This window comes from Phoca vitulina, unplaced genomic scaffold (assembly GCF_004348235.1).
Source record: "Phoca vitulina isolate PV1807 unplaced genomic scaffold, GSC_HSeal_1.0 scaffold110, whole genome shotgun sequence".
Classification (NCBI taxonomy): Eukaryota; Metazoa; Chordata; class Mammalia; order Carnivora; family Phocidae; genus Phoca; species Phoca vitulina.
Window position 1 is genome coordinate 1508469 of NW_022589813.1, and position 19872 is coordinate 1528340.

The 19872-nt window shown below is 47.2% G+C and overlaps 1 protein-coding gene across 1 annotated transcript in view; it reads right to left on the bottom strand.

Moving 5' to 3' along the window:
• LOC116628047 (protein disulfide-isomerase-like protein of the testis) overlaps nucleotides 1–19513 on the bottom strand; it is a 33786-nt gene extending 14273 nt beyond the window's left edge. The window contains exons 1-3 of the mRNA XM_032398094.1: nucleotides 19315–19513; nucleotides 6548–6754; nucleotides 591–724 (exon numbers count right to left, since the gene is read on the bottom strand). Of these exons, the coding sequence (XP_032253985.1) occupies nucleotides 591–724; nucleotides 6548–6754; nucleotides 19315–19513 (540 nt within the window). The remainder of the gene's footprint in view (nucleotides 1–590; nucleotides 725–6547; nucleotides 6755–19314) is intronic.
• Nucleotides 19514–19872: the final 359 nt, after the last annotated feature.

Sequence of the window (19872 nt, forward strand, 5' to 3'; positions counted from 1 at the left end):
GAAAAGGCAGCTGGTTTGACCACATGGATCACCAAATATAAACTTGGTATCAAGATATGGCTGTAGTCACAGCCTTCATTCTATAACTTGAAAGAAAATTGGGGCTGTCAAAAAGTGAGATGAGACAGAAAGAGGTACATACACTCCCTGTGTAAAAATATAATGCCAAAGTTCTGACTTCCGCTGGGGGAAGGGAGGAGCCATCCAAGTTACAGGAAATGAGTAAAGATGTATAAGAAACTCATTCTCCACAAGGAAAAGCGATTTGCAAATTATTTATTATTCAGCGATATTTTAAATGGACCTCCACAAGATCAGTTATACTATCAAAACCAATTTAATAAATGTCAATCTCCTCTCCTCTCTCTGCATTCCTGTCCACCTTTCTGGTTAGCTTCTCCTACCACGTCACCTTCCATTCTTTCCTTCTTCATTTTAACACTGCATTTACTTGGAAAACCAGCTCATTGGAAAAGGAAAAATGGGTATGGTATTAACCCAAATGGAAGACCTCTCCTTACCCCACCCCCACGCAGACACAGGACTCCTCACCAGTCAAAAAGCCACCTCCCACCTCTTGACCCCAGTACCTGGAAGAAGCCAATGATGACCAAAGGCCTAGATTTCACAAACTCTACCACCTGCTGGGTGTTATTGAACAAAAATGCTTTCTGGCTAATTTGTCTTCTCAGCCAAACGACCAAGGCAGTAGATTCAACCACTCCTAGAGAGAGAGACAGTTAAATGGATCCCATAGCAGTTTCCTCTTGAATTGGACCAAGGCCTGTTTTCTCCAAGTTTAATGAGCAGAAGCCTCTGGTCTTGGGTTCCCACCCATTGAAGGCCAAGGTCAGTCCTTCCACTCCTTCCCGCTCCAGCCCCAAGGCATGAACATTAACAGCAGCAGCTAACTTCACGGACCACTTACCAAGGACAAGGCATTGTGCTAAGCCATTTGCATATATTACATCCCCGCAACAACCCTACCCTATGGGATATTCTTACTCTCCCCATTTTGCAGATGAGGAAATTGAGGTTAGACTTGCCAATAGCCACCCACTAGTGAACCTCGGAATTAAACCCAGAAGGAAGCATGCTCAGTCTTCTTATCTACCCCTTCCAAAGTGACAGGAAGGTGGATTTATTTTAAGAAATATAAATGGATGAAATGTAAATAAAAATACCAGCTAGCTCTGTGACCTTGGGGAAATTACATTATCGCCTGTTATTATCCTGCTTCCAGTTCCTCAGCTGAGATGCAGATGTCCACTAAGGTCATAGATCCTGACTTCCATTTCTCAGGTATCATATGGGAGGTGCCAAGCACACAAAAATCTTAGCTTTTAAAATTGGGAAACATATACCATATCTGGGGAGATGTAACAGTGTGCTAGAATTACATTAAGCTACAGATGGACATGTGTTTGTTAGGATCATCAATTCCACATGATGGTAGATAATGTAAAATATTATTTTCTATCAAAGACTGCTATAGAATAGAATGGAGGATTTAAACTGAATTTTTGAGATAAAGCAATGTTTATTGTGAGTAGCTTTGGACTTCATCTATAGGACTTTATTCCTTCATTCATCATTCATTCCTTCACTCATTCACTCATTTGACAAATATGTACTGAGTGCCTATTATGTTATCAAGTACTGTGCTTGGTCCTGGGGATATAATGGTAAGCAGAAGCAAACACAGTCCCACTGTTTTGCAGCTCTCATTCTTTTGAGTAGGACAGTTGTCAAGTAATTACACAAACAAGTATATAATCACACCCAAAGTAAGTATTCAAAAGCAAAGTTCAATGAGCCTGTAGCAAAGATACGTGACCTAGACTGTGAAGTCAAGGAGGGCTTCCTGGAGGAGATCACTTATGAGCTGAATACTGAAGGATGCATAGGAGTTAATAAGTAGGCAACAATAAGAAGAACGGAATTGAAGAAGGAAGGAGAGCGAAAGGCTTCCAGGCAGAGCAAGCAGCCTGTGCAGGACAAATTGCTGCATGGGGCTTGATGAATGAGAGTGGGTAAATCAACTGCAAAGGACTCTATTTTCAGTGTCTTTGCTTACACTTCCTAAGAACTTAATAAGGCCATTTAAAAAACTTATAATGAGGGGCGCCTGGGTGACTCAGTTAGTTAAGCGTCTGCCTTCAGCTCAGGTCATGACCCCAGGGCCCTGGGATCGAGCCCCACATTGTGCTCCCTGCTCAGTGGGGAGTCTGCTTCTCCCTCTGCCTGCCGCTCCCCCCGCTTGTGCTCGCTCTCTCTCTCACTCTCGCTCTCTATCTCAAATAAATAAATAAATAAATAAAATCTTTTAAAAATAAAAAACTTACAATGAAGTGTATTTGCATACAGAAAGGTGTACAAATTATAATGTATAGTTTGGTGAATTTTTGCAGAATGAACACACCTGAGTACCAACCAGATCAAGAGAGACCATTACCAGGCTCTTAGAAGTCCCATTGTGCCCCCTGCCAGCCCCTCACCCACCCCTACCTGAGTGTAACCACTCTTCTGACTTCTAACAGCAGGCATTAGTCTGCCTGCTCTTGAACTTCACACAAGTGGAATCACACAGTATGTGTTTTGGGGTCTGGCTTTGTTACGTTTGTGAGATTCATCCATATTGTTGCATGTGCTGTGTAGCATTCTGTCGTGTGAATATTCTATAATTTACTTATCCATCCTCTGTTGGTGATCATTTGGGTTGTTTCCAGTTTGGGACTATTAAGAATTAATTTTCGTGCATGTCTCTGGGGGCACGTTGGATGCATTTCTGTTGGGTACATGCCCAGGAGTAGAATTTCTGGTCATAGGGGATGCTGCATTCAGCTTTAGTAGATACCGATCAGGCCATCTTAAAAGCCACAATGAGTCAGGCCCATAGAAGTTCATAGAAGGATGATGTCCTGGCCTCAAGGGACAGAGAGGGGTGGGGGAGGCTTCATGCCACCCCCAGACCACAGCACTCCACCCTGCTGCAGTCCCCCTCTCCTCCTGGATTCAGCCCCAAAGCTGAGTTTCTATTTTCAGTGTTCCCAGCCATCTTTCAGGAAGAAACAAGCACATAGCAGGGAAACAGTTTCTCTTGTAGGCATTTGTCTGAAAAAAAAATTATAAGTGTTCTGGAAGGAACAGGTTCCAAAGTCCTGAAAATACTAAAAAAGGTGAACAAAACTCCTCCAAATGCATTTGAATTTCAGGTCATCAGAACCATCACTCTGATCTCATTTTGTGCCACTTCTCCTGCGGTCCACAATGCAGCCACACCCCCATCCTCCAGCACACCGGGCTTTGGTGTCCGCCAGGCCCTCTGCCTGAGCTACCTTTTCCTCAGTGGTCAGGGCAACTCCTCTGGCTTATTTCGTTTGAGGTTTGGACTTTTCTTACCACCACCACCCCCCTCCCATCAATCCTATCATTCTCTAGTTTATGACCTGTTGCATTTTCTTCACTGAATCTTTTTCTGAAATTATGATTTTTGGCTCGCTTGTTCACTAGCTCCTGTAATGTCTGGCTCATACTAGGTGCTCAAGAAATAATTATAGGATGAATGAGGTGGATGAATCATACCATAAGCTGGCTTGAAGGAACTTGATCTTGGGCCATCTTCTCTGGGATGTCTGAGCTCTCTTTGCCCCTCTGAACCCCGTGGGGCTGAGGTAGCTCTGAATTTGACAAATAATTTGTTCCTGAATGCCTGCAGATTGGTCACTGCCCCCGTTGGGCAGGTGTCTCCCCTGGCACTTGGCTCTGAGCCAGAGGACGCGGTAACAACTGAGGTGTGAACGCTATGTCAATGATTGACTGGGGCTGTCTCTCCACTGCATATTTCCAAGCACAAGCTGGGAATGCATCATTAACTGAGGCCCTGGAGCCAACCTGAGTTTCCCTCCCTCCAGAGAGAGGGGCATGACCAAGTTTCCCATCATCAATCCTTGGGAGACTAGAGGAGAATCAGAACTCTAGCTTTGACCCAACAAGGACTAAACCCTACTTGCCTCCTGGGAAGGTTTTCATAAAAGCTGGTGCAGGGGACCAGTAAAGCTCTGTCGCCCCTCTTAGCTCAGGGAAGCCCTGTCTAGTTGGCAGAACTGGCATTATTCATCCTGTTTAGGAAATGAGAAATTGGAAGGCTGGCTCAAATTCTCATAACTAGTGTTTGTCCTAAATCCAGGCCCTGGCTCCCTCCCAGCACCCCATTGCCTCTCTCCCTGGTTGGAGGTAACACTGAAGAGGAGGAGGGATGGGCAAGCCTAGTAGAAATATGGGCTGGTTCCTTACCCCAAGTCTGCCTGCAGTGGGTCCTTGCAGTTCCATCCCATTCAAACTCAAAAACTATTCATGAAGAACCTAAGTGTTCCAGGCACTGCACAAGGGTCAGAAAACTAATAGTTTGATAATAACAAGAGCCACATTGGCCATTTATTTTGAGTGCAGCACAACGTAGAGCAGGGGTTGGTCAATGACAGCCCATGGGCCAATTTTGACCTGACAGTTGACCTTATAAATAAAGTTTTATTGACACCCAATGGTTTATGTGGGACTGCTTTTCCACTGTATCAGCAGAGTTAAGTAGTTGGGAAAGAGATTGCTTGGCCTTAAGCCCTAAAATATTTATTATCTGGCCCTTCGCAGAAAACACTTGTGGGTCGCAGTGCTTATTAGCTGGGGGGCTTCGAGGAAGTCGTTCCATCTCTCTCTGCAGGTTCCCATCTGTAAAAGCACCTGCCACGCTGGGTTGTTGTGACATGTAAAGGGGCCCAGAAGAGTGATGGAGCACAGTGAATGGTTCAGATCCGTGTCAGGGCTTGTGCCTTACAGACTGGTTTCACCTCATCAGTAACCCTAGGAGGGAGATACTTCCACCATCTCCATTTCACAGAGGAGAAAAGTAAGATTTGACAAGAGGGAAGCGATGGTCCTTCCTTCAGGCATGTGGTAAGGATATAAAGCCAGGTGGTGTCTGCCAGTTTGGGCAGCCTCTTCCGAGGACCCAGGAGAAGAAGTGACATTGGCTCCTGCCCTGTGCTCTTGCTAGACAACGGAGAACAGAATCAGTTCTGTGAAATGAGGGCCTTGAGGGGGAAGCATAGGTGCTGTGGGACTCCAGAGGAGGGCTGGCATCCTGATCCGGGCAGTCAAAGGGGACTTCCTGGAGGAGGCGGTGATGTAGCTTTCCTGCATTGCAGAGGTGGTCCCGGGCACTGGCTCCTACCAAAAGGGGCTCAGACAGTCTGGAAGTTGCCACATTGTCACCTTTATTGCCTCAAAGAGGAGTCAGACCTCACGTCCCCCCCCCGCACCCCCACCCCCCAGGCCACCATTGTCCCACAAGTCCCTTGGGAGCCACTGCACTGCCTGGTTTTGTACGTAATCCGCCTTGAAGTTGGCGCTTTTGCGGCTCCTTCCCCTGCAAGTCTGGCCTGTGTCTCATGCCCCCTTGTGTCCGCTATGAGAACTGCAGCCCCTGCAGGTGGTAGCTCTCTCTCGGCCCTTTAGTTTTTGCAACAAAACTCAAACAGGCTTATTGCAGACTTGCTAAATGCCAGACCCTGCAAAAGACTATCTCAGTTTCCTGATTCAATCATTCACACATATAATGGGAACATTCTACTAGCATAGAACAGGCTGTAATAGGCACATTGGCATTTGTCAGTTTCGTTCTATCCGTGCATCAGTTTTACACACATTTATGCATTTGTATACTTAGCATTTTTAAAAATTAGGACCTACCATGTGCCACACTGAGTCACATAATTCTTCAAGCATTCTTGACACCGAGATAGGGCCTGACACAGGGTAGTTTCTCAATAAAAGCATTGAATAAGTGAATGAATGAGTTAATGAATGAAATGGATGATGATAAAGCTCAAGTGTTTGGTAGTCACCCTGTCCCAAATCTGTTTCATCATCTCCCAGTGTCCCTTTTCTTGGCCCGCGACCCTGTCAAAACCATTCTAAAGTAGAAGATTGGGGCGGGAGGTAGGAGGTGGAGTTAGGAACTTACTCTCTGGTCTCTGGCAGTTTGTGAGGCATGCATCTCACTTTCCCACCTCATGGTGTTTCTGAGGCCCACCAGCTGAGACGCAAGCTGTGGTGGAGGCAGCTGTGTGTTCACCAAAATTTTATTTTCCTTATGGACACAGATCAGGGCCATATTGCTCAGCCTTTCAGTTGAGTGGGGCCATGTAACAGAATTTTGGTCATTGGAATGAGATGTGATGTTTGCCACTTCCAAGCCTGGGTCATGAGCACCACCAGTGGCGATCCTCTACCTCCTTGACCCAACTGCTGGCTAGATACAGAGAAAATGGCAGGGGGCTCAGAGGCCCTAAGGGAAGGCAGAGCTACAAGCTGGAAGGAACCTGGGTCCTTGAAAGATTGTGTGGAGCTGAGCCACCCACCTCCACCCTCTGGCTGCCAGCTGGGCTCTACATGAGCAAGAAATAAACTCGTAATTCTATTACACCACTGAAATGCTGGTGTTTGTGTTTCCAGAGCTAGCACTGCCTTGACACACAAGGGCTGTTACCTTTGCAACTGATGGGTTCCGACCTGTTGCCCTCAAAAAACAGCTTCAACTCTGGGGCCTTCTTAACGTCAAACTCCTTCTGAAGTTCCTTCTCCACCGTGATGTCCACTTTGCCAAAGCCGAGCCCGTTCTTGCCTTTGCCCACGACTTCCACAGCTTTGCCCAGTTCCTCAGCCAGGTTCCTGGATTGCTTGGAGGATGGGTTGTCTGAAAGAGCCAGTATAAATCAGAACTTGGTAGAGCCTCTCCCGCTCCCCATCTCCCGAGAAGGAGGCTAGGTTTCACCTTCTTAGCTCCCGGGCCTTCTTTGTGCTCTGCTGTACTAGGTAGATTTTCAGAAATGTGGCAGGATGGGAGGCACATGTTTCATGAAATTTGCCATTTGGGAGGCACATCAGGGTTCTTTGGGCTCAGGAACACTGGAAGCAATACAACTTTGGGCAACTCACTCCAACTCTGTGAGTCCCACTTTCGTCATGGGTAAAATGAGAAAAATAGTATCGACTATCCCATAGAGTTCTCAGCCAAGTAAGACTTATTTAACAATCAGTTATACAGTGCTTATTAATTTCTAAGACTTTCCATGGATTGAGCCATCTAATCCTCTCAGCACCCCTATGGGGTAGGTATGGTTATTATCTCAATTTTATAGATGAGGAAACTGATGGGAAGCAAAATGTCCTACTTGCCCAGGGTCCTGTGGCAGTGAGAGATAATAGCTAGGATCTGGAACCACTCAGTCGGCTCTCTACCCAGCACTGGTGTGTCAAACCCTCAGCACAGTGCCTGGCACATGATAAGGACATAATGCGTTCTTATTACTGCTGTTATTATTATTGTACAATTTCTATGGTCAGAAGTCAGAGGAGAAGGAATGAGGGAGTATGCGCGCCATCTGGTGGAAAGTTCCGGAGTTACAGGCCAAATTGAGCCACTCCCGTTGCCCTTAGCATGAACACATGAGGGGACTCTCAAGTAAGGAAGGTCAGGTGTGAGAAGCGGTTACGATGCCCCCCACTGTGAGCCTGGCCCCCCTTGGGGTAACTGGTGTCAAAGAGACCTCACACACTCGATTAGGATTCATTGGCCCCTCATATTGCTGGGCAGTGAGGTGGGGGTTACGAGTGGGGAGCCCCTATCTGGAAAACGGCCTCAGGGAGCTGGCGTGGGATTCCTGGCCTAAATGAGAGAGGACTAAAAGGCACTCACATTTGCCTTCCTTCTTCCTGATAACACTGAGAGATTGCAGGCCCCTCACCGCCCTGATGTCTGCAGCAGGTGGGCCAAGCCAGGGCCAGGGGTCACTGATTCCCTTTCAAGTCAGAACGCATGCCCTGTGCCAGTCCCCACCCCTCCGCCCTGTCCATCTGGAGTGCACTTGGAGAAGGTACAAATCACTTCCCCTTCCTGGGCAAGTTCCAAGTTCCAACAGAGAGGGCTTTTGTAAAGCAAAAGCCAGAAAGCCAGCTCCAGGACAGCTGGTACATGCCCCACTGCCAGTCAGCACACCTGCTCCTGCGATGGAGCCCAAAAGTGAATGATTGTTTTCATTAAATTCCCAACCAATGCACAGGAAGTGGGACTTTTTGCCTCCCCACCGCCTGCTTTGTCACCATCATTGTCTTTGATACCGCCAACCCATCATGGCCAGCAGCTGCTGGCCCGGTGCCCCTGCTCCAGCCCTCAGGCCTCTCCCCGGGCTTCCTTGTGGATCTGGCCCTGCCTGGCTCAGGGGGTGGCTGATTGACATGGTGTCCAAATCTGAATCTCTAAGGGAAGCAGCTCCGGGCAAGAAAAACACATGGAATGATTGTCTAAATGGTGGAGCTTGAAGAGGTCCCACACACAGCCCAGTGCTCCTGGGTATCTGGAATGGACGTGAGAGAAACAGTCTGTGATAACAGGAATGCTGGGCTCCTAAAGCTAGCTGGATAGGATCTAACGATAATAGTAATGGCGATTTATCCACGCATCCGTCCATCCATCCATCCATTCATCCGATCATTCATCATTCATTCGACAAATCTTTTCTAGGATCTGCCACGTGCCAGACACGGTTCTGGGTACTGGGGACTTAACAATCAATGGGAAAAAATCCCTGCTCTTGTTAGAGAGGACAGAAAGTGAACAAGTATATGCTATCTTAGATGCTAAGTGCTACGGAGACAAAAGAAGCAGAGCTGGATGTTAGGAGTGTCAGGGGGATTGAGTTTAAGTAGGGAGGCTGAAGGAAGCCTCACCAAGAAGAAACATTTTAATAAAGACTGAAAGAGGTGAGGGAGCAGGTTATGTGGGTATGTGGAGGAAGAGAGTTTCCAGGCAGGGGAACCATAAGTGCAAAGGCCCCCGAGGTGGGAGTATGTGCAGCATGTTTGAGGAATGACAAGAAGTGGAGCAGAATGAGGGGCCTAGGGGTCAGATGACATAGGGCCTTGTCAGCCACTGAATAGATTTTGGCCCCTCTCTGAGGAGTGTGGAAAGATACTGGAGGGTTTGGGGCAGAGTTAGATATGATCCTACTTACTTTTTTTTTTTTTTTTTTTTTAAGATTTTATTCATTTTTTGACAGAGAGAGACACAGTGAGAGAGGGAACATAAGCAAGGGGAGCGGGAGAGGGAGAAGCAGGCTTCCTGTGGAGCAAGGAGCCCGGTGCGGGGCTCGATCCCAAGACCCTGGGATCATGACCTGAGCCGAAGGCAGACGCTTAACGACTGAGCCACCCAGGTGCCCCGATCCTACTTACTTTTTAACTGGACTGTACTAAATGTTACATGAACATTAGACCAAAGGGGAAAGAGAGTGGATCCAGGGAGACCAGTTGGAGGCCTCTGTAATAATCCAGGTGAGAGATGGTAATGGCTTGAGCCAGGGTAGTGGCAGTGGAGGGAGTGAGAAGTGGTCAGGGTCTGAGAGATTTTGAAGGAGGAGATGACTGGTGATAGATTGGCTAGATGGGAGGAGATGATAGATTGGATGGGGAGTATGAATGAATGAGAGGAGTCAAGGATGACTCTGAGGTTTTGACCAGAGCAGCTGGATGGCTCCTGCAGCTGATGGTGATGATGGTGGTGGTGACAGTAATGATAACAAGGTAACAACAGTGACAAGTTATTGAGCACTTACTGCGCCAACCCCATTGCTATCCTGGTTAATCCTCAGAACAGCCTCTGAGTTATCTACCATTCCAGGTGAGGAATGTTACGGACAAGAAACAGAAGCCCAGAGGTCTTACAGCTAATATGCGGTTAGGCTGAGATTCAACTCCAAGGCTGACTGACTCCCAGATTCACGCTCTAACTGACCATATGGGTGAGCTGGTCTAAAAAAGTTTCCTTTTTCCTGGAAGGGAGGGATGGGGGTGGGTTTTCCATCTCCCCTGCTCTGGGGTGGTTTCCATCAGAGCAGAGAGAATCTGTAAAGGCAAATTCACTCTTTATGATTTACAGTCCTGTCTTCTGGTTTCTTTTTAAAATTTGCAAATTGGTTTTACCGCTGGGGCTCTGCAAACCCAAGTTTGCAAAAGTGAAATGAATGCATACGCCTCTCAGGTCTTGGTGCCTATATCCTGCCCTGGCCAACCGGAAATGCCAGTTTGGCTGGGGTGTGGAAACAATTCCGATGTACACTGTTGCTTGGGCAGAGTGGAGCCCAGTGGGTTGTGGATGGGCCGGGAGCCCTCTGCTGGGAGGCGAGAGCTCCTGCAAGTACAGCCTTCCTTGGGTCCTAAGTTCTATCTAGGTAGAGCTCATTGTCTGACTGCCATATGGTATTCAGTGAACTTCATTAGGTTGTCTCATAAAACAGAGGCAGTTATGTGGTTTACAGCACCTGTGGCCTAGGCAGCTTGTTTTTTAAACATCTCTGTACCTCTGTTTCCTCATCTGCTGAATGGGGATACTAATTGATCCCACACCTTAAGATGATCCTACATAGTAAGACAGGGTGTGCAAAGCTCTGGCACAGAAGTGCCCCCAAACCATTAACCATTATGATGGCATAGGTGGAGAACCCTTGATCTTGCCCTGACCAGGTTCTCTCTGTGAAGGGAGGGTCTTAATGGAAATGTCAGGATCCTCTGCAGATATTCTGGTTCTTGGGGAAAGAGAGACAAGGGTGACTAACACCAAGTCATCCAACACAAGCCTGGGCCTATTGTGTGGCTCTCATGTGGGTTTTGGGGTAAGCAAATGGGACCCAGGGTCATATTAGAAGAGGGAATGACTCTCTGAATGTCTACCTGATGTGTAGATGTGTTAATGGCTAACAGACCTAGAATCAATGTTTGCCTGCATCTTTAGTAGATAACCTCACATTCCCTCTTCTAAGCAGCCAGTGTGAGTCAGGGGAGGGGCTGGTGGACGGGAAAGTGAGACTGTAGGGATTGGAAATTAGCTCTCAGCACAGGGAGCTGGAGTATGCCTTTCTTTAGACATTGTTTCTCAATGGGGGGCATTTGGCCATATCTGGAGACATTTCTGATTGTCACAACTAGAGTGCTACTGACATCTAATGGGTAGAGGTCAGGGATGCCACTAAACATTCTATAATGCATCACACAAGAAAGAATTATCCATCCGGCCAAAGTGTTAATAGCTCTGAGGATGAGAAACCCTACTTTAGACCAAGCTCTAGATCAAGCTTGGAAGAATATTCTGAGAATAATCCTCTCCCCATCCCATAGGGCCATTATAGTGTATAGAGATGCTCGCAGATGATGGGAGCTTTAGGATGGTAACCAATCCCTTCTAGTTCCTCAAGCGCCAGCCAACAAATTCCTCTGATCATCGTAATGGCCAGTAAGGCCCTAAAGGACTGTACCTCCTTTTGGATCTTATCTCCCACTTCTCTTCAGCACCTCAGCTTTAGCCATCCTGGCACATTCCCACCCCAGGGCCTTTGCACTTGCTCTTCCCTTTGCCTGAAATGCTCTCCTCCCAGCTATCTGCATAGGTTGCTGCCTTCCTGCCCTCAGGTCCTTGCTGAATTGTCACCTTCCCAGACAACCCTATATAAATTTGCAGCCCCACTTCCACTAACTCTTTGCTCTCTCTGTTGCTCTTCTTTGTTTTTCTCCATAGTGCTTTTAACCCGAAGACATACTACATTCTTTACTTATTTGTTTACCTCAATCTCCCCTCTTTAGGACGTAAGTTCTGTGAAGCAAGGATGTCCATCTGTTTTGTGCCTAGAAGTCTATCTGACACATAAGAGGTATTCAATAAATATTGAGTGAATGAATGAATAAATGATGAATAAATAAATAACTATTCCAGTTATCAGCACAGTCTTGTAAGATGGATTAAATACCAGTCTTGGTGTCAGACCTGGTCTAAAATTCAGCAAATTTTCCAACCTTTCTGAGAAGTCTTTGCCTCATATGTAAGATGGGGACAGTGAGACCAAGTACAGTGCCTGGAATACAGATGCTCAATAAATGGCCACCACCATCATCATCTTCATCACCATCCTCATCCATATCACCATCTTCATCATCACCATGATCATCATGTAACCTGCTCCCTGGACTCTTGCTGTCTCTTCTTTAGGGTACTTCTTAAATGACCCTAGAGACAGCTTCTGATATACCTCATTTTGATTTCTCCCACTAAAGGTAGCTTACTCTTTTCTGCTTGCCTCATTCATGCAGAACATTATGGGCCAAAAGAAAGCTCATTCCATTCCGTCATTCATTCAACATCTCATGCATGCCTACCAAGCACAATGCCAGATGTTAGTAATCAAGAGGTGAATGAGATTTGGCCCCTGTCCCCCATGAAGCCCACAAGTTAGAAAGCAGTTTCAATACAGTGTGAGAAGTGCTATGAAAGGGAGGGTACAGAGGGTTGCGTCATCATGGAAAGGCCTGCTAGCTACTGTAGGTGGGAGTAAGGGTGGACACAGCCTCCTGACAAGGTGGCTTCATGAGCTTAAACCTCACAATCGAGGCAAGGAAATGGAGGAGGACACAATGGTCAGAGGGAATTGTAAGTGCAAAGGCCCTGGGGCTTGAGCCAGTGTGACCTATCCAGCAACTACAAATTACTCAGAAGCTAAAGCATAGCTCTCAAGTGAAGTGGGGAAGCTGGCTGAGGCTAGTCCAAGCAGAGGACACTGTAGCCATGTTAAGGAGTTTGGGGTCTTAGAGAATCACTGAGGGTTTTTAATCAGGAAGTGACCCAATCAGACTTGCATTTTAGGAAAAAAATATCTGGGGCGCCTGGGTGGCTCAGTCGGTTAGGCAGCTGCCTTCGACTCAGGTCATGATCCTGGGGTCCTGGGATTGAGCCCTGCGTCGGGCTCCCTGCTCTGCGGAGAGCCTGCTTCTCCCTCTCCCACTCCCTCTGCCTGCCACTCTGCCTATCTGTGCCCTCTATCTCTCTGTCAAATAAATAAAAAAAAAAGAAAAAATATCTCTGGGTGTGCTGTAAGGACAGCACTGGAGGGGGTGGGCAGATGCTCTAGGAGGCTGCTGCCGTGTTTCAGGTGGGGGCACTGGCTGGAATGAAGGCAGTGGCGAGGGGGTGGGAAGACTGAAGATTGCAGAGGGCTTTAGGAGGTGGTTTAAACAAGGACCTGGTGATAGGTTACATGGGACAATAGAGAGGAGTCAAGAATGACCTTGAGATTTCTGATTTTGACATTGGGTAGAGAGAGGAGCTGTTGGTTAAGGCAGGGCATGAGAAAAAGCAAGTTGTAGGGAGCAAATAAAAAATGCTGAGTTCTGTTTTGAACACATGTGGCATTGGAGACACGTGAGGAACATGCAAGAGGAAAGGTCCCATCGACCATTGACTCTTGAGCCTGGAGTCCTCAGAGAGCTAAGAAAGTGGGCAGCAGCTAAGGACTTGAGAGTTACTATACAGTGTGTTCCTGGGACAATATTGGAAAAATCCTTTTTGTAAAGAGCCTATTTATTCCTAGAAAAAAGAAAACATTTAAAATGCTTTCCCCAAGTGATTAGTTTTTCCAAAGGTCACTTTAGAAGGCCTGCCAGTTTTTGAGAACTCATTTTGATTTAAACACGTATTGGAAGGAATCAGATATTCAAATGTAATGAGCCTGAGTGTCTCTTTTAGATAACAAAATCTCTGCTGGTGTTTACTGCTTTGAAATACCATCAAGTGGGAATGCTTTAAGTTTCAAGTATTCAAATTCGTTGTCATTTAATGTCATTAAAGAATGTAAAATTGGGGGCGCCTGGGTGGCTCAGTTGGTTAAGCGACTGCCTTCGGCTCAGGTCATGATCCTGGAGTCCCTGGATCGAGTCCCGCATCGGGCTCCCTGCTGGGTGGGGAGTCTGCTTCTCCCTCTGACCCTCCTCCCTCTCATATGCTCTCTCTCATTCTCTCTCTCTCTAAAAAAAAAAAAAAAAAAAAAAAGAATGTAAAATTGGTTGGCTCTCTATGTAGCCCCAGATTCAGCGTCAATCCCCAAGTTATGTCAGTTAAAGCCCTAAAGAGCCATGGACTCCCCCTTCTGCCCTGATTAAAACAGTCACTGGGCAGAGATTTGCATTCTCATGCAAACAGGACAGGTTCCTCTGCCTTGTCCACCTGCTGTGCCATTTTTGGAAGGGTAAATGTGTGTTGAGATGTACCTTGTGCCATGCAAAGCGTGTGGCTCTAGTTCCTTCAACATCGAGGGTCCAGGATCAGAGATTAGGACCGCAGCAAAAAAAAGAAGACGGATGTCTTCTTCTTGGATGTCTGACCTGTGCTAACCATTAGCTTACAGTTCTACAGCAGGTAGAGTAGAGCTGCAGGGTTCTCAGTTCTTCCCTGAAGGGGAGACCATGAAACAGATGTGTAAGTGGTGGCCCACGTCCTGGGGTGGATGAGGGATGTGGGGAATCGGCTGGAGGAGTCAATCAGCAAAGCAGAAGTGCCTGCCCTGGTCACAGGCTTGTATTAAGAAAATGGCCCAAACCAGATCACCCCTATAAGGTCTTGTTCCATAGGCTTGAAGTAAAATCCAGCATGCGCCCTGGCACAATGAAAGAAACCATTAACAGCCTGGGCTAGATGGAGGTCAGAAGCTTGGAACTATTTTGATGGAATTTTATGCATCAGGCATGTTCTATGTTGGATGGAAGCAAAAATGACCCAATCAGATTTTCCCTTCTGGGAACCATCAAGGTTAAGGGCACAAAAAGAATGTTTTTGTTCCACGTTGCTATGAAGAGGCTGCACAAGCCAGCTGAGGAGGCTCTGGGACCCAGGGCAACCGAGCTGCTGAGGCGGTCACATACCCAAACTCCCCCACTGAAGTGACACCACTCAGAGAGACTGCACTAAGAAGAGACTAGGAGACCTGAATTTCAGACGGGGGACACAGACTCAAATGCTACAGGGGCGAGGCAGGGTGTGACTGTGGGGGTTGGCTGGGTAGGGATGTGGCAAACTGACAGGCATGTTTTCTGATCAAAAGAAAAAATCATTACTCAGCTCCAGCTGCTTGTCACATTGCAAGAATGTGGGCCCGTGCCTCTAGATCTTCTGTTTCTTCAAGAGCAGATGTAAATTCAATTTTAATTGTGAAATGTCTCAATTTTTAAAACAGTGCGCGGCCCAAACATAACCCCCCTGCTGGCTGTCTTCAGTCCATGGGCTGCCTGTTACATCCTTGATTTCAGGGTTATGGGAAAGAAGAGGAGCCATAAAGACCTGAGAAGTGAGCCAGAGAGATCAAAGGGAACCAGAAGAGAATGGGCTCATGGGCACCAAAGGGCAAAGGGTCTCAGGTTGGGGCTGCAAAGAGGTCAAGGAAGGTGAGGACTGACAAGTGCCTATTGGATTTGGGAACCAGGTGTCCTTGGAACGTTAACCTGAGCAAACAGTCCATAAAGTCAGCCTCATGCAGGAAATCGTTGTTGACATTGCTGCCCAGAAGAGAAGCCTATTCCTGGTGGTTTAGTGTCTGGAAGAGCTTACACAGCCCAGCCGCCTCTCAGCCAGCCCAGCTTCAGGTTGTGTTTGAATCAAAGGCCGTGTCAAGGTTCCTTTAAGGTGCGGTGTGATTAAGGCAGAAAATGCCATGTGTTCCCCAAACCCTGCTTCTTTTTCCTTTTCATTCACACTGCCGGACTGAGTTTCCCAGCCTCCCCTGCAGAGCTGCGGCCCATGGAACATGGGCACAAATTACACATACTCCTCACCCTGTAATGTCCGTGTGAATCCCCTGGGACTCCGACTCAGGAGGTCTAGAATGGGGCCTGGTATTTTGCAATTCTGATGAGCTCCTATGTGATGCTGGCACTGCGGGTCCACAGGCAGCACTTGAAGGAGCACCGATGTGCACCATTTCCAGGGCTGGCCTGGCCCAGAAGCATGTCCTCTGTCTCTCAATCCATTTGCTGGCTGGAAGCAGAGGACTCAGTGGAGTACTCTAGGCCCTAAGTGATGCTTGAGGCACTGGATGGAAGCAGCCTGGCTGACTGAATGACTCTATGGAGCAAAGCTCCTCTGCAGACCTGCCTGGGACTAAGATTTAAGAAGTCAACCTTTACAAATCTAGATTTGGGAGTTGGCATAGCAGTTAGCTTTCCCTAACACAGTGATCTTTAAAATATCTAATCAAAATGAGAACAATGAGGGGCGCCCAGGTGGCTTAGTTGGTTAAGTGTCCAATTCTTGATTTCAGCTCAGGTCATGATCTCAGGGTCCTGAGACTGAGCCCTGCCTTGGGCCCCACGCTGTGCATGGAGTCTGCTTAAGATTCTCTCTCTGTCTCCTTCTGCCCCTCCGCCTGCTTGCACGTATTCTGTCTACATATATATTTTTTTAAAAATCAGAACAACAAAAGAGTTTGGGTACAAAAGTAGGCAACCAGTTTTAGAATTTATTTCATTAAAGGACTTCATTCATCTACCATTAAAAACTGAGCTACAGTATGCAAAGAACTAACAAGATATTTGGCCCATTTAAGTTAGCCTGCAACCTTGGGTCTTGTGGCAAATACTGGGAATCAACCATTCCTGGACCATAGCGATAGAAACCTAAAACATTCTCCGTTTCAGACTCCTCAGGTTGGGAACAGCCACGGCCCAGTTCTAGCCAATAAGGTATAACAAAAGTCACTGGTGGAGCTTCTGGAAAAGTTCCGATTTTTTTTTTTCCAAGGGACATACTTAGCTGATATGTATTTTGTCCTTTTGCTATTTGCTTGTCCCTCTTTTCCCCTAGCAAAATGCACAATACATCACAAGAGGTACCTCAGCCATCTTATGAGCACAAGCTACAACGTGTCAGGGGTGATGCAAGAAGATAGATGGAGCCTGCATCCTTAACACCATGAAGCTGCTAGGACAGCCATTGACTGCCTGTCCCTGGTCTGCATTTAAGTCGTCATTAGCAGATTCTTTATTCCTTGAAGCTGAACCCAGTCCTAACTGACAGAAAGTTGATGACCTGTTTTGTGCCCCAGGGCCACGGGAGGATGAGTACTCATTTACTGAACATCTTCCCTGTGTCGGATCCTTCATAGATACCCTCAGTCAATCCCTACAATGACTCCACCACTTCTGTTATTCCCACTCCACAGATGAAGCTGAGACACAAAGAAATGTACCCAAGGCCACCTATCTAGGTCATGGCAGTATTGGGTTTCACACTCAGGCTGGCCTGGCTCCCAAACTTGTATACTTTACTCCAAACCTTGATGTCACTTACAGACAAAAGTGTGTGGGTGATTCAAGTTAAAAAACAAATAAACAAACAAAAAAACCCACAAAAAAACACTTTAGGATTTACCAGTGCTTGGCATGTGGTCTTTGATAATTATTGATGTCAGCAATAATAGATTTCAGAGTGCTCACTCCACTGCTCTGGCTGCAGATTGTCCATCACTGGGCACCACTGGGGGGCCAAATAACAAAGATTTCTCTCACTTCAAGCCAAACTTCAAGCTTCAAGATGCATTTGCATTGACCTGGAGACCCATGTGCATTCCAGGATGCAAGGATGCAGGAGCCAAGACCAAGGAGGCTGCCCAACTGGTTTGTAGCCAAAACCACCCTTTCTGAGGACAAGTCCAAGCTGTCACTTCTCCGTGGGGCACCCAATGTATACCGTTTTAGACTCTTCTAATGGCATGAATATCATTTTAAAGAGTTTCTCCTGCTTTGTGACAGTCCTGACTTCTGACAAAGTCTTTGAGAGCAGAAACCAAGACCCCTTTTCTCTGGGGCTCCCAAAGAGCCCACCCAAGGCCTGGCACTGAGTAAGCTGAGTAAAAGTGGGGTGAATTAGAATGCAGTAATAACAGTTTCTGCCCAATGAATGCTCACTAGGCACTAATGACTGCATGTTTGAGCCCATTTTCATCACCACAACAACCAGCAAGGGAAAAATCATTAACGCTTCTGTGCAGAGGAGGAATCTCAAAATGATGATAAAAAGAATGACAGCCAATATATTCTTAAGCTCTTACTATGCACCAGGCACTGTGCTAAGCACCCTAGGAATTATATCATATTATTAAATTCCCCATTTTACAGCCAAGTAAAGAGAGGCTCAGAGCGATCAAGGTCACCTGCTCAAGGTCACCTCGCCAATAAGTGGCAGAGCCCAGCATTTGAGCCTAGGACCGTGAACCTCTCATCCCAGTACATGCACTGGTCAGACTGGAGAGAAAAGGAAGCCTGTGAAGGGTCAGTGTTTGAGGAAGGCAAACTGACAGACGGGAGAAAAGGCTACACCAGAGCATCAGCCAAGAAGAGGGGAGGAGAGGCTGCCTGGAAATGGGCAGCACCCACCCTGCACTGCCCGGCCCAGCTCTGGAACCTCAGGCACTGCCTGGCCTCCAGGAACCTGGGTGCTAGTCAGGCCAGGTACAACCTGGAAGCAGGCCTTGGGGACTGACACAGATCCAGACACTCCCCAGGAGAGGCTCTGAAGGCTTCTGGAATCCAGTGTTCATATCTGCTTTCTGCACCCTTGCAATCCTTGCAGGTGGGAAGTGGTGTAGCACAGGGTCTGCGGTCCCCACTTGTGAGCTGTGTGACTTCGGGCAAATCGCTTGGCCTCTTTGAGCTTCTGTCTCCTCAGCTATAAAATAGGGAGACAAATGGTGCCACCACACTGGCTTGTTGTGAGGATTAACTGACTTAACATGTAGTGGGGCACTCAGGACAATGCCCAGCACACAGTAAGTGCTGACTATGTGAAAGCTGACGTGAAAATCCCTCCTACCCTGCCCCAAGGCACAGCTCTGTGCCCAGGGCCTAAGGAAAAGAAGAAATGTCTACTGATGCAAAGAACAACAGTCCAAAGAACAAAAGTGGACAGGCAGAGTTCAGATGAAGGTGATGGTCTGCAAATTTTTGCTTAAGAGCTTGCCCATAACTGCCACCATTTATTGTTCTCTGGTTGCATTCCAGCTACTTGACATATTACCTCATTTCATCTTTACAACAGCCCAGTATGGTCATGATGCTCATGCCCATTTTACAGAGGGGAAAGTTGAGTTTCAGAATATAAAGATACCTAAGAGTAAAGCTTGACTTTTTACCTTCAGTGGGACTGAGGAGCAACATATAAATCAAGACTAAAGTGGCAACATCATATCTTGCAAATTGCTTAACCTCCCTGGACCTCAGTATTCTCATCCAGAAATTGGGAATGAGAGTATATACATACTATTTTAAAATATGTTAATAATATGTGTTCTTGTGTGTTTAGCAATATATAAAATTCCCCTGGCTGCCAGGAGCAAGGAGGCAGATCTCACCCCACCCATCGCCCACCACCCAGGAGTGGGGGACACTCACGAAAAAGCACCATGAGGAAGCGGGTCTGGTTCAGCATCTGGGTCAGGCCAGCAGGTGTTAGCACTAGCAGGTTGCCTTCCTCCACGATATGCAAGGGCTGGGATATGTTGATGCTGTCTTCTTTGACGTCCTCTGGCAAGCCCTGGACAGTGGAGACGCAAGAGGCCGCTAGCAGCAGGGACATCCATAGCAGCTTCATGGCTGTCCTTTAGGGGCACAAAGAGGAACAGGAGCCCTTATCAGTGCAGGTGGCAGGTGCCACGTCATCACTCCCTGCCCAGCCAGTTTATGTATGGAGAACATGGCCTGAGCATGGCCCACTGCCTCCCTAGTGGTGCTCACAGCTTGGCAGTGGCACTGGAAGAGAGGCAAAGTATTAGCTTAACTTCAGCCCCTGTGTAAATTGCACAGGAATAGCTCAGAACAGCAGGGCCCCAATCAGAGCAGCAAGAATCCAAATTGCACTCCAGCCACTTGAGCCCACTGGCTCCCCCAGACAATAGGGAGACTTTTGCAGAGATGAGTCCCACTCCAGAGTCCTAGGGTGAGCCTCTGAGC